The sequence below is a fragment of the Eptesicus fuscus genome, chromosome 13 (genome assembly GCF_027574615.1).
Source record: "Eptesicus fuscus isolate TK198812 chromosome 13, DD_ASM_mEF_20220401, whole genome shotgun sequence".
Taxonomy (NCBI): domain Eukaryota; kingdom Metazoa; phylum Chordata; class Mammalia; order Chiroptera; family Vespertilionidae; genus Eptesicus; species Eptesicus fuscus.
In genome coordinates, this window is record NC_072485.1 from 26,734,680 (window position 1) to 26,750,061 (window position 15,382).

The 15,382-nt window shown below is 38.5% G+C and overlaps 1 protein-coding gene across 2 annotated transcripts in view; it reads right to left on the reverse strand.

Moving 5' to 3' along the window:
- Nucleotides 1-15,382, reverse strand: part of NAALAD2 (N-acetylated alpha-linked acidic dipeptidase 2) — a 46,844-nt gene that overhangs the window by 8,423 nt on the left and 23,039 nt on the right. Inside the window, exons 1-9 of one of the 2 annotated variants that reach the window (XM_054725447.1) lie at nucleotides 14,981-14,997; nucleotides 14,607-14,705; nucleotides 8,857-8,942; nucleotides 8,484-8,603; nucleotides 8,301-8,383; nucleotides 6,129-6,192; nucleotides 4,990-5,057; nucleotides 2,548-2,639; nucleotides 1,322-1,412 (exon numbers count right to left, since the gene is read on the reverse strand). In XM_054725447.1, the coding sequence (XP_054581422.1) occupies nucleotides 1,322-1,412; nucleotides 2,548-2,639; nucleotides 4,990-5,057; nucleotides 6,129-6,192; nucleotides 8,301-8,383; nucleotides 8,484-8,603; nucleotides 8,857-8,942; nucleotides 14,607-14,701 (699 nt within the window). In that variant the 5' untranslated portion in view covers nucleotides 14,702-14,705; nucleotides 14,981-14,997. Of the gene's footprint in view, nucleotides 1-1,321; nucleotides 1,413-2,547; nucleotides 2,640-4,989; nucleotides 5,058-6,128; nucleotides 6,193-8,300; nucleotides 8,384-8,483; nucleotides 8,604-8,856; nucleotides 8,943-14,606; nucleotides 14,706-14,980; nucleotides 14,998-15,382 lie in introns of those variants that run through there. The other variant, XM_008149158.3, reaches the window with a different exon arrangement.

Genomic DNA, 15,382 nt, shown 5'->3' on the forward strand with positions numbered 1-15,382 from the left:
CCCTGACTCCCCAAATAGTGCATAACCAAATGCCATTTAACCCGTTGAAGTATTAGCATTATAAAAACATCTCATGGTGGTATTCTGTGTAAATATATTTTTAAAAATTTCTTAGGTCTTTCTTAAGTTTAGTTTTTATGTATCTTCATTGCTATCAGGGTGTCATTTTTACTGCTTTTAGTATGACTAAAAGCAATATCCTTCTGTCTAGTATTCTGTTTTTAATCTGCATTGTCTTAATAACTAGGTAACATTGTTCAGAGTATAAAAATGAAAGGGCAATGAAAGAGGTAAAGCACATCATTTATGTAATGAGTATTGATATACAAATGTATGCCTCTATTTTTAGTTATTCTGCTTCATTCTTAGTTGTATTCTATACAAGCAAGATGTTATGATTTTAAAATTATTAAAATCTGACAAGTCTACTCTACTCAGCTCCTGCCAATTTGCAAAGCTATACTTTGCTTTTCTTTCTTCACTCTAGGATTCAATGTGATTTATGATAATTTATAACATAGGCAAGCAAACATGTTATATATTGGAATATCTTAAGTACTTGCATATCATCAATGTAGTGGTCGGCAAACTCATTCGTCAACAGAGCCAAATATCAACAGTACAACGATTGAAATTTCTTTTGAGAGCCAAATTTTTTAAATTTAAACTTCTTCTAACGCCACTTCTTCAAAATAGATTCGCCCAGGCCATGGTATTTTGTGGAAGAGCCACACTCAAGGGGCCAGAGCCGCGTGTGGCTTGCGAGCCACAGTTTGCCGACCACTGCATCAATGTGTTTGGCAATCATGCAAACCAAGAACAAGTTAAAAATGAAAATAAACTTGTATTGTTGCCTATTCAAGAGCTTGGACGCAAATGACAGGCAGTATGGGAATGTGGAGAGGCCTGTAACAATAAAGAATCTTAGCCGCATTCCTCATAACAGAAATGTTCTCCACCGGCACATTTTCTCCAGGAAAAGCACATCAAAGCCTACCAGACTAGGACCATGAGATTTTCCAACAATGCCTGTGTCAGGAAAAGGATGTGAACTACTGCTTAATATTGGTCACTAGCTAAGTCCCAGACATTATTTGGTCAACTACTACTGCACTGAATAACTCTGGCAATGAAAATCACAAAATCACCCCAATTACTATCTAATCCATTTGCAAAGGGACATGCAGTCTGTCTCTATCCCTGAAATTCTTTACAGGCCACATGTCCACCCGGTGCCTGTACCAAACAGCAAAATGACAGAATTCTTAACAAAAAGGATGTGGATGAGGTCCTATGTACCCAAAATAATAAAATCGCTTACCCTATTCTTAGTGTAGCGGGCTCTGCCTGAAGCAATGCCAAGTCTCTGAAAATAAGCTTCAAAATCGCTTCCAGATCCCAGCTTGTTAATTCTAGATGTAGAATATAAATACACATACAGAGAGAGAATGCATAAATAAATAATATGAAGTTAAATAGATGGGGCAGTGAAACCCATCCCAAGATTAGAAGGAATTTAATGGCACATTTATAGGATTTAGGAAAAGGTATACCACCCCAAGACACTTCGGTGCCATCTGCTGGATATTGGTGTGATAAACAAATCTGCATTGACCACAACCAGAGCTTGGCAGTGCCACCAAAGACCGCAGTCTAGTGACTGCTGTCTTCCGTATTTTCTGCACTTACGGTATTTGTTTAGAGGGGAAAACAAGATATGGTTCCTGCCCTCAGAGAATTATGAACTAATCAGAAAATGACAATGAGGAAGTCTAATTACAGTATATTTCTTTGCATATAATTAAGAAACCACTATACACATATATTACCTATAATAATGTAATCACATGGAAAAAATCATAATAGAGCAGAATATAAAATTACATATGCATGAAGAACCTAACTATATACTACTACTTTTAAATGTTTTTTTTCTATTTAAGTATGTGAAACACTTATAATGGAAACACATTTAAACTTTCACAGATGTATTTGGAATATGGAATGAAGCCATAAACCGCTACATCATCTGCTGCTTTTAGAAATAGCATTGAAGTAGAAAATAAATATAAAATGAATTTAGGAAAACTGCTGCATGACTGAGATGAACTAAGAACTACATTAATACTTAAAGTCTAAAGTTGGTTAACCGGTATGATTAACAATTTGGTAGTTATTGATAATGCCCATTAAATTGAGAAACAATTCATTTGTTTTTTAACTTCATCATTTGAAGTTATATTGTTAATGTATTCAATACATATCTAAGTGAAATTTTGTATAAGAATGCAAAATAATGCCTAATAATATAGCAAAATAATTTTGACTAAAATCTGGTGAAACTAGATCTCTGCTCTAATGTGGGTTAAAAGACTTGGCTGTTTTGGCTGATCAGCACAGCAAAGGCTGCACAGAGGGATCCTGTAGAATTGTCTTGACTCAAATTGTTGATGAGGCACCTGAGCATTGCATGCCTGGGGAACACAAGGGGCAAAGGGGAATTCATAATCTATCCTGTGGTAGAAATTATACAAACAAGTAATTTACCTAGGAAGGTTTGTATTTTCAGATGAAGGGTCCTTTTCCAACCAGCTTTCATAAAGAGATTTACCCTGAAAACCATCATCGGGGCTGGAGATCTGGAAAGAAAATACTGGGAATTTGAAGCAGAAGCAACAAAATTTATGCCAACATAAAACCACATGTTAACATCAACTTCTAACTATATGCATATTGATGTAGAAAAATATGCTTTTGGAAATAGGAAGAAAAATATCCAGCCCAAATTCTTGTTTATGATGCTTGCCTATTGGTAATTTTGCCTAATAACTAGGATAAAGTTTCCTGCTTATTTTAGTACATTTTTACATAGAGATTCATATTTTTAATAAATGTCATTCAGCAATTTCGATTCCTTTTGGTAGGAAGTATTGGGGGAGGGAATTAGATATATTTACTTTAGAGTAAATTGTTTTTGTCTGGGAAGAATTGCAGAGTCCTCAGGCAACAGATTAGGTTATGAAGCTGATCTTGAAACTGTCACTATAAACCTTAGTTTATCACCAACCCTGGTGGTGGGTGAGGAGGAATGTTATTTTAGAAAGTCTGATTATATTTGAATAAAGCTGGGATTTGATAGGTTTACAAATCTCAGATTTCTATTTGGGAATATTAAGGGCTTTGTGTATACATAAACATTTTTATTACCCTCGTTAAAAGAATCCTTATACTTTGCTTTTTTTCCTCCACTCTAAGAAAAAGCAGGGGCATGTGTTGGAACAATGTGAACTTGTGGAATCTGACCATCTCTATTTTAGATCCATATTATCACACATATTGGTTGAAGTTTGTTCATTTATAGCTCTGCTTTGTTCAAAAATGGACCCAAGGCAGACCCTACTTATCAGCTCAGACACCTTTGGTGTCTTGCTTTAAACCCTAATTTTCTTACCTATGGAAATGGGAAGAACGGTGCCCATCTCAACTTAAACATCATCTCTGCTGTCTTCTCTGGCCTTTATACAGAGTGGGTTATTCCCTCATCACCACATAGGTGGTCTTCAGCGTACAGTCTAGGCACTCCACAGAAGCATTCCCCCCCCCCCGCCCTGCTAGCATGCTGCAGCTGCAGGGATGTTCTGCTCATTTCCAGACATCTGACAGGGATCTACTCAGCTCCTGCCAATTTGCAATAGCTGAAGTCCTGCTCCAATTCCTACAATCTGCTTGGACCAAATTCCCTGCAAAATTCTCTTTATTGTCTAGAATCAGGCTGTCTCAGTCTAGCACTAAACAGAACCCTGTCCGTTTGTCCTGGACACCCTGGATCAGATTTTTCTGTCTCCGCTATATGTACTGTCATAGTTGCTGTCCTTCCTCCATTGCATGGACACCTTGTCCCATTTCTTGCTTTTATCAGATGGAGGCTCTTAAGCTCAGCCCTCCCAGGCTAGCCAGTGTTGCTCAGTGGTTGAGTCTCAACCTATGAGCCAGGAGATCATGGTTCTATTCCTGGTCAAGGCCCAGGTTATGGGCTCGATCCCCAGTGAGGGGCATGCAGAAACATGTTTCTATGTCCCTCTCCCTCTCCGAAATCAATAAATATATATATATATTAAAATATATATATATATATATATATATATATATATATTTTAAAATGAGGGTAGGGGGGAAACTCAGTCCTCCCTACCACTTCTCCTTACAACACACATTAGAGGTTGATAAGCTTGTAATCATCTGCTTACAGGAGAAGAAGAGAGTCCTTTTTCTACTGAGTCTTGGTAGATTTGTCATGCTCCATTTCTCACCATCTTCCCACAACGTAGTTTGTGCTTAGGTCATACTGAGCTACCTCCGGGTCAGGAAGTGTGTTCTTTCATCCTCCACATCTTTTGAGAGATCTATGTCCTCTGCTTACGCCTTCTCCCTCACCTTCACATCCTTCCGTTCTACAGCCTGGGGATTAATTAATCTGTAAACATCCCCTGATGCTTCCCAACTTCCCCATCTACCTTGGGACTTTAGGTTCTCTTCCATAACTGTTCTCCATTGTATAGAGGATCCAATATTCCAGGGAACTGTAATTCCTCATTTATGGGTCTGTATCCTCTCTAGATTACAAAGTATTTGGATTCAGTGACCTTGTCATTTTATCATCGTTGCTGCTATAATTTATTTTATGGGACCTGATAACTAGCATCTACTCAATAAATATTTGTTGAATGAATGAGTAGCCAAGGCAATCTCTGAACCAAGGCTTTTCCATTCCAACTCAGTGGACACAATACAAACTTATTAGAACAGACACTAGCAATACTATCTTAATTGTAATGTCACATAGTGTATTAGAGATTTTTGTTCTGCTTTGTTACTTATACAAATCAGTTATGTCTGTCACCAGTTTAAAAATAAGTACAGCTAATTAAGAAAAAAGTGTTATTCGCTAGTCCATTCATCAGAAAACATAAGACAGATCTAATTATATACCTCTTTTGTCAGTTTATACACCAATTGGTAAAGAAGGGGTGTACAGTCAACTCTGAGAGTATAATTTCCTGAAAAATAAAGCACCGAGTATTTTAATACTTTCAAATGAAATTCAAATCTATATTTAAACTTTATTTTCTAATTATAAATATATAAAAAATTTCAATGGGATCACTCTCTGGGAATTGAAAATAGGGCGGAGCCCTGGCCAGATACTTTCGTAGAGCATTGTCCTGATATGCCAAGGTTGAGGGTTCAGTCCCCAGTCAGGGCACAAGAATCAACCAATGAATGCATAAATAAGTGGCACAACAGATTCCCTCTCTCTCTCTCTCTCTCGCCCTTCTCTCTAAAAATCAATCAATCAAAAATTCAAATAGGGTGGAAGTAGTTATTCAGGAGCAAGAGAGACTGCAGTGCACTCTTCACAGAAGGTATAAGTGGACTTTGGTGGCTAGGACAGCAGCTACCATATTGTAAGGGTCATTAACAGTGTCTTGTAGAGGGTGTTCAGCAAATAAAATGGTAAGGCTGTGGCATTCATTCAATTAGTATATAGCAAGACATTACACAGTGGAAGGGAGGGATAGAGACAGAGGACCATTGATATGGGAGAGACCAGAGCTGGGGATAGAGCCTGCAACAAATGTACATGCCCTTGACCAAGGTCAAACCCAAGGCCCTTCAGTCTGTGGGCCAACACTCTAGCCAGAGTCAAACTGGCTAGGGCTAGAAAGTATTTCTATGTGAAATATTCGGTAAACCACTTAAGTATTTTAGTCAAATTCTTTTTTAAAAAAATATATTTTTATTGATTTCAGAGAGGAAGGGAGAGGGGAGAGATAGAGAGAAACATCAATGATGAGAGAGAATCATTGATCAGCTGTCTCCTGCACGCCCCCGCACCGGAGACCCAGCCCGCAACCCAGGCATGTGCCCTTGGCTAGAATCGAACCTGGGACCCTTCAGTCCACAGGCCGACACTCTATCCACTTGAGCCAAACCAGCTAGGGCTAGTCAAATTCTTTTAATACCTCTATAGGAAGGACGTAGTTAATACTGGAGTTTTAAATAGGAATCCAAATGGTAAATATCCTAAAGAAATAAGGCTCGATAGCTTAGTTATAAATTAAATGTACCTTCAATCGATGAGTCTGAGTTGACGTAAGCGATGCCTCTCTCCTGGAGTGTCTTTGCATTCTCCTACAGTTGAAGCAAAGTTGTTACTTAATTCATCGTATTTACAGTTGTGGGAATGGAAACAAAATAAACCAATTTAGTATAAAAGTGGTCTGCAAATACTTTTTAAGAATCAAATACCTTTGCCTTTGACCATAATTTCTGAAAAATGCTGATAACTGGTTGGTTGACAACATTAATGAAATTAAAACAAGAAAGAAAAAGATTGTGCTGCTGTAGCTATTTATTGTTTACAGCAATAGAGGCAGCCCAGAGAAAAAAATACTTTCAATGTATGGTTCTGTGATTCCCTAAACCAGACCGAATATGAAGGGGCGAGGCTCCCAGATTCTGGGCCCCACCCCAGACCTACTGAATAAGAACTGCTAAAAGCAAGGCCTGGAAATCAGTATTTTCCAAAAGGTGCCCTGGCAATGCTTATATGCATTGAAGTTGTGAGATCCACTGATAATGGATACCCAAATAAATGTATCATTTTAAGTGAAAAATAAGGAAGCACAAAAAATTTGAAAAATAGAAAATTTCATTTATTCTTTTAATTAGAAGATAAGATGAACAAAAAAGAGAGAGAGAGAGAGGAAGACAGAACAAAACTAGAGGGAGAAAAGGAAGGACCTTGGGACAAACACAAGACTGATTCTGACTTTCTCCCTCTCCACACCCCCACAAGAAAGATTAAGTAGAGAAGATGAATGTCACACACAGATGGGAATATGCCGAGAGCGCCCTTCACTTACTACCTTATAAGAACGTATTATAATAAAAAGCATTTAAAGCTGTGAGAGGTTATGGCACGAATGAGGACTGCCACTTCTCTGCACTGTCCACAAACGCCACACGAGAGTTACCTCTGTTACGGGGAGATACAGGGTCAGAGTTTTTAAGGAAGATTTCTTAGTTACTTAAAGTGTGCTGTTGAATATGCTGAAAAACATGGTAGAAAACTAGAAACTTGAAATTGTCTTTTAACCAACAATAATTTAAATTAATGCAAAGCATATTATTTTATATCTTAGATTTCTTTGATCTTTATTTTAAGCTGCTAAAATTTTAGGGACATGTTTTTATGTATACATGTATTCATATGAAATTACATATTTCTAAATGTAAATGACCTTAATAAAATTTAATTCATCTAAATAGTCAACTTCCAAAAAGCATGTTCGTAAAAGCAATGTAATAATAAAACTTTGTGATATAAATGGAATCAAAAGGTAAGTGATAGACGGGTAACTGTGTGTGTGATTTTACCCCCATGCTGATTTGATTCATATTGTTTTAAAGTTAAGAGAAAATGAGTCAGGAGGAAAACATTTTAAGAACTAGAGCCAATGCCAAGAAATGTTTGACATGTTCCAACAACCCTCTAAAATCTGGACTTATAAAAATATCTGGACTTACAAAAGATACACAGAGGAAGGTGGAGGGAGAATAAGTGCTTATATAGTGCACATGCCTTTGTAAGAATCATGAGCTTACCTTGTACATTTAAGAACTTAGTTACTCAACAGAGAGGCTAAGGGGAAAAGGTGAAAGAAGGTGGCCTAGGAGAGACACTAAAGGATAAAGCATTAAGAGCCAGTCACAAATGAAAATCATATCTGAAGAAAAAATAAATCTCAGGAATTCTAAAGTAAGGCAGTTAACTAAAGTAATTCTACGTACAAAATTATCATATACTCAACAATCTGGCACTTTTGTGAAGGGTAAAATATACATACGGTTGCAATTTTACATGGAGTCTATACGTGTGAAATTATAATCAAAGTCAAGACATCTTAATAGAACCTCTTGTTTTCTTAGGAGAATTCCGAGGAAACATCAAGAACTTGAAAAGTCACTCTAAGGATCTGTACGAGTTTTTAGATAAGTCAATTCACTTGTCAGAAACAGCTCTCTAGTCTTGACTATTTTCTGAACTTAAGAGATTTTAGGAGGTTATTCTGTTTTGCCAAACTGATGTGAAAGTAAAAACAAATTCTTAAGTTCTTAAGTTCTCTTGAGACTTGACTTGCTCCAAATTAAAACCGTATTAGGCAGTGAATCTATTTGTGGACAGCCTGAGGGCACAGATCTTTGTTCCGGGTTGATCAAGAAAATAACTAACTTACCTCAGCCCACTCTGTGGATCCCAGAAGTCCAAATTCTTCTGCATCCCAGCTGGCGAAAATGATAGTTCTCCGAGGTCTCCATCCTGTAATCATTGTTAACACACAGTTAGTTAGGTACATCTGCCTAAAATAAAGGAGAATCAGTGCGTCACTTTTTGTCCTCACCCACCAAAGAAACATTACCTCTACTCATCAGTTTTCCAAAACTCTGCGCAATTTCTTGTAAAGCAGCTGTGCCAGTGGTTGGGTCAATACCTCCAAACACCCAGGAATCCCGATGACCTCCCAGAATAACATACCTGTCTGGAAAAGAATGTGTTCAAAAGAACTACAATTTTGAATGCATTATAAATAGTTGTAATTCATGTGCTTTTTAAATTAAAGTTCCTCTTGCTTGAGTTTCCTCCATAGAAAAACATTAATGCTACAAGGGAGAGTCTTATTTTAGATGAGTACAAATATTTTTTTCAAATGTAGTTGTTTTATATCAGCCAAAAAATAAAAATAAAAATCAACAATTTGTAAAAACAAAGTCTTTTTTAAAATTCTCACTCACCAGGTTCCACAGATCCTCTGATAGTTCCAATTACGTTGTAAATCCTTGTAATTTTATTGGTGTTATGAACATGCATTTTAACCTTCCTAGAATTTCAAAAGGAATAAATTACTTCACATAGAGCGTTATGTCTAAAAGCTTTCTTTCAATGTTTAATTATGAAATATATCGGAAGTACAAAAAGCTCTATAATTATAATAGTTCAGTGAATTCCCACATAGCCGAAACCTAAATTAAATAATTGTTAATATTGTTGAACCATTTTCAAGTAAGTTGCAGACATCATGACATTTTACCTCTAAGTACTTAAGCATGCACCTTACAGTAAGATTTTAAAAACTCAATATTTTATATTCTTTCTCCCTATAACTATATTGATATTTAATTAAAATTCAAAGAAGTCTATTATTCAACATGTCTTGGGTATTCATTTTTAAATGTTAAGTATAGGCTACTTAATTACAAAAATAAGGAATATAGCCATTATGTATTTAAGGGCAAATAAGTCTTTTTTACATGTGGCTTTGTATTTACATTAATTTCTGCTGTTTAATAGTTTTCTTCAAGATTATTGAAGTAGTGTATCAGTTAAAGAGCTGGCACAGTGCTGCCAGTAAGAAACATGATAAACTAAGATTAAATGGGGAAACACTATGATTAAATGGAAACTGGGGAAGCGCCTGTTAATATGCACAAGACAACCATACAATGAAACTCCCAGGCCATCACTGCTGATTCTGATTTGGGGAAATCTTTTAAATATTTATTCATGAATTATAATCAACCTAATTAGAATTCAAGGGAAAATACAATCAATCAAAGTTGGGAAAAAATACATTCACATTTCATGAATCCAAAATGACATGGGAAAATGTTGAGTCTTCTTTTCACAAGGGAACAAAATTTACCTATTTACCTATGGAGGGGTTGCCAGCGGGAAGGGAGGGAGGGAGGTGGGGAGTGGAGATCCAGCAGTTTGTAATTTGTGGTTCATTTTTGAATGGAAGAACTAACAAGCTGTCAAAACCTATAAATTGTTAAGTGCAGATTCTGTTTTTTGTGTGTGTTTTTCCCCCTTCAAAAGTATATTGCACTTCTGAAGGCATATTTAATTTATGTGCAATATTCAGCTAAAAATGCTTTGGGGGAAAAACTTACCAATGGTTGGTGTTTTGTTTTGTGTGTTTTTGTGTGTGTTTTTTTCATTTTAAGACATCATCAAGTAAATGATTTATTTTTGCTGCTGATAAAAATTGATAACAAAGCCCTAGTTGGTTTGGCTTGGTGGATAGAGTGTCGGCCTGTGGACTGAAGGGTCCCGGGTTCGATTGTGATCAAGGGCACATGTCCTGGTTGCGGATTTGATCCCCAGTAGGGGGTGTGCTGGAGTCAGCCGATGAATGATTCTCATCATTCATGTTTCTATCTCCCCCTCTCCCTTCCTCTCTGAAAACAATACAGATTTTTTAAAAATAGCAAAAAAACCGCACAGAAACATGTTTTCATATGTGTTTCTAAACATATGAGCCTAATATCTATTAGAAACCCAAATTCATTGATACTATGTCATTAAATGAAGAAATTTTAAGAAAGTCAACAGTGAGGAATGAGAAAAAATCTGTTAATTTTTTTCATTAGAAAAATTTATTTTAATGAAAAGAATAGAGGCTATCTGCTCATATTCTCAAGAGTTCATCCACATCTTTATGTCTTTTTAGTGTTTAGTACCACCGACTCCAAATGCCTAAATATCCACATTCTTTTCCTGTTATCACTTCAAACTCATCATTTTCCAAATAAATTGAACTCTAGTAGGCCCCACAGAGCAGGGATTTTTGCCTGTTTTGTTTACTACTGAATTCCCAGTACCCAGAATGGAGCCTGGGGTAGAGAAAATGCTCAATAAATATTTGTGAAATTGCCCGGCCAACAATGGTTCCCCGTTGAGCATCGACCTATAAACCAGGAGGTCATAGTTTGATTCCTGGTCAGGGAATATGCCTAGGTTGCTGCTTGGTCTCATGGGGGGCCATGCAGGAGGCAGCCAATCAGTGATATTCTCTCATCATTGATATTTCTATCTCCCTCTTCCTTCCTCTTTGATATCAATAAAAAATATTTTAAAAAATATTTGTGAAAATAAATATACTCCTGTAAGGAAAAATTAAGACCTTAGCTCATCTAATCAGAGTTACCTCTGACTATTATTGTCCTTAGACAATTTTACAGCTCTGTAGAGACAGTAATTAGCTTACAGAAACATGATTGTAATGCAGATAATCCACATCCACTGAAATGCACAATCTCCCTAGTGAACGTTAACTAACTTCCCTTCCCCAATATGAACAAAATGCGTTTGTCTGCTGTTAAGTACACTCATTTCAGCATCTTGATGAGCTGATGTTTTGGTATAAACTTTGAATTCTTCTTTGAATCAGTTTTAACTCCTTTCAAGTTCCCTTATTCCATTTTGGACACATGTTCATTTCATATTTGTGTAAGAATTGTGGTTTTACTTTTTCAAAAAGAAATCATTTTTTATCATTTTGGATTCCAATGAGATGCACAATGAATTCACCTCAAAGACCAGGTATGGGCAGCTTCAACCCACACGTCTTTCGTTGGCTCTCAGAAGTAAGTCCAAGTAGCAACAGAGTTCTAACTTTGCTGCCTGACCATACCTATAAATTTTCCTCTACTGATTGTGTTTTGTTTATGTTTCTAGTTTGCTTATGGCAGATAAGTTATTCCCCAGTGGCAGCTGTGGCTAGGAATTTGATTTCATATCCTGTCATTTGGTAATTTCTGTAAATGGATTATTAGATAATCAGGATCTCTTTAGGATAAGATCTGACAGAAAATGCGTTTTTTAGTAATTTTGTGGTTTTGTCCATTTTGAGCTCAAATCAATTAAGGCTTCTGTGCCCATGTTGAAGGAGGTCAGCTTTTTGATATGTTGACCAGAGAATTTTTATGTTTTTGAGTTTTCTCTTGAACTGGGACTAAAAATAGAACTAAAGCTTCATCTTTACTGCTTTCTCTGTGGCTGTTTCTGTTTGTAAATTAAAAGGCCTTTACTTTTCATTGTGTATTTTTCTTACCTCTAGAGGACATTAATATATCCTATATAATAAAAGGGTAATATGTAAATTGACCCTAATGGCAGAACGACCGGGAATGACTGGTCATTATGATGCACACTGACCACCAGGGGGCACTCAATGCAGGAGCTGCCCCCTGGTGGTCAGTGTGCTCCCACAGGGTGAGCTCCGCTCAGCCACAAGCCGGGCTGACAGCTACAAGCACAGTGGTTGTGGCAGGAGCCTCTCCTGCCTCCTCTGCAGCACTAAGGATGTCCAGCTGTGGCTTAGGCCCGCTCCCCATGGACCTAAACTGGCAGGTGGATATCCCCCGAGGGCACCCGGGCTTCCAGAGGGATGTCTGACTGCCATCTTAGGCCCGATCCTCCGGGAAGCGGGCCTAAGCCAGCAGGCGGACTCCCCGGAGGGGTCCCAGACTACAAGAGGGTGCAGGCCAGGTTAACTTGCACTAAATTTCCCACAAGTGCAGAAATTTTCATGCACCAGGCCTCTAGTTAGATAATAAAATATATCAAAGGAACTCTGTTCTGATTGAGCTATACAGATAAATAAGCATTTATGTAAAAAATTCTAAACTGTCTATAAAATAAGGAAATTGAACTTCTAGTACTTTGAAAGTTCTGAAATAAAAATAATTAGTCCTGGCCTGCTAGCTTACTTGGTTAGAGCGTCATCCCAGTACACCAAGGTTGTGGGGTCCGTACACATAGAAGCAGCAACCAATTAAGCATAAATAAGTGGAACAACAAATTGATGTTTCTTTTCCCTTCCCATCTTTAAGATCAATAATCTATATATACTATTAGCCCTGTGCACGAATCCATGCACCAGTAGCTCTCTGTGGGGCCTGGCCACTCTGCACCTGCTGCCTAGAGGCTCTCTGCGCCCCAGAGGCCCATTCACAGCCAGGCGTGGAATGCTTGCCTCATTGCCACAGTGATGAAGCAAGCATTCCACCAGGAATGGTGCCCGCTCTCAGCAGCTGCCCCCTCACCCCCCAGGACTGGGAGACTCCAGCGGGGCGGGGCTGAGAGGACTGGGCGCCGCCATCCTGTGGCTATGGGCACTGCCATCTTTGAGATGGAGTGATGGTTCATTTGCATATTACCCTTTTATTAGATAGATAAAACCCTAATATGCAAATAGACTGAATAGCAGAATTGAACAACTGGTTGCTATGATGTGCGCTGACCACAAGGGGCACGTGCGGAACATGGCAGGCGTTGGCAGCAGCTGGCAGAGAGCGGAACATGGCAGGCGTCAGCTGTGGCGGGATAGTGGAACAGATGAGCAGGGGCACCAGACCAAGGAGGGGCACCGGTTGCTGTCATTGGGGTGAGCCTCAGGTAGGTTAATGAAAATTCTTTGCTCCTATGCACTGTGGCCCTGCCCAGCACTTGCACCTGCTGCTGGCACTGGCCCCACTTGCACCCACTGCTGGCACTGGAGCTGCCACTCACACCTGCTGCCAGTGCCCAACGCCAGCCCCGATCGCTTGGCGCCATCAGTGGGTGTGAGTGGCGGCTGCCGGCCCTGATCATCCCTCAGGGCTTCTCTACCTCCCCCTGCTCCTGAGGGGTGATCGGGGCCGGTAGCCGCCTCTTGCACCCACTGCCAGTGACGGTCCCACTTGTACCTGCTGCTGGTGCCAGCCCTAATCACTCTTCACCGTCAGTGGGTGCAGGTGGGGCTGACGCCATCAGTGCGTGGGAGCCACAGTGGCGGGAGGTGGACTGCCAGCAGACAGGGGACAAGGGGCCACTGCAAGAGGGGCCGAGACCCACCCCTGTGCCCACCGCAGCCTTGTGGCTCACAGTTCCTTTCAAGGTGCACAAATTCGTGCACTGGGCCCCTAGTCAATAAATAAGAAATTACAAAAACTAAAAAACACTCTAAGAATTCACACTGTTAATGTGAATTCTTAGCAAACATGACTGACTAGTGATCTTGGTTTAATAAAAACAGCTTTATCTTCCCTGATTTATCACTGTGACATTGCCTTTTCTCTTGGCATTTCAGGCAAATCAGACTCCTTCACGTCTGACCATGCTGTTCTACTACTCTGTTCAAGCTGATCTCTCTTGCTGGCATTTCCTGCCTGCCTTGATCCAGTGGAAAATAACCTCTTTCTGTAAAATTAAGCTCAGTGAACTCGTCCTCTATTATCACTCCTTCTGTACAACAGTGCTGTAATGTGTTAATATTAAAATAAGTGTATTGAGCCCCACAATAGTTAGTGCTTGCCCATTTGATTCACTTAACCCACCCAGTGAGTGATCAGTAATGTTGCCTCCTTTCTCTTTTACTTCCCCTTAAGTCAGCCTAGTGTTTCACACATACTAGTATAACATTTTGAAAGTGATAGGGAAACAGTTTTTAAAACTTAAAGAGGGAAGTTAAAATATTGAACCTATAAACTCAAAAGTCTCAATTTTTGAGACTATGAAATAAATTTCTCCCACTAAATGAAGAAATTTGATACATGATTCTATATGTATTTCTTAAGTGATGTAAAATGATCAGTTATTTATTATTTTAAAAAATGATCAAAAGATGATAAGCAAAATATACCTGGTAGAACAGTTATCTTGACATTTTCCCATTAAACACCGAAGGCTTTTCCAGGCTATTAAATCACAGTGAGATTACCTGACAGAATCACGCCCTGTGAAGCCCGGCCCGACATTGTAATCCACATTAAGACTTCCTTTCCAGCTGTCATCTGGTGAAGCGGTTCCTCCCATGTGGCTGCCAGGAGAAAATGAAAAGACAGAAAAAGGCTGAGCATCACTATTTCTTAGAAAAAAATCATGAAGTGTGGTAATGAGATATTCATTCATACACTTAACAGATACTTATTGAGCATTTACTAAGTGCCAGGTACTGCCCAAACTCCCTTCCCTTGTGGAGCTTACATTGTAAGGACAGTCATAACTGAGATACATAAGCAAAACATTTCATGTATTAGTGATAAGAGCTAAGGAAAAATATATAGAGGAGAAGGAAAGCGGTGGCCTCCTTACTTGTGACTTTATTTATGTAGGGATGCCTTAGGTCCAAGAAATCCTAAAAATATAAAATACATGACTGTGCTAAGGAGAAGAAATTAATTTATAGAGAAGCCACTCATTATGTAGTAGGTATTCATAAAGCAATTACTAAATGTTATTTATACAGACGCTTAAAAATATATATAAGGAGATTTGAAAAGGAACATCAATTATAGAATACATATAATAGCAGCAAACATTAATAGAATGTGTACCATATTTTAGATACTTTACATGCATGACCTTTTCTACTTATAATAATCCTATCAGGGAGAAACTATTTCCGTCCTCATTTTACAAATAAAGGAACCGAATCAGAGAAAGATTGAGTAAATGGTCCAAGTTCACATATCCAAGTGGTGGGCATTATCATTT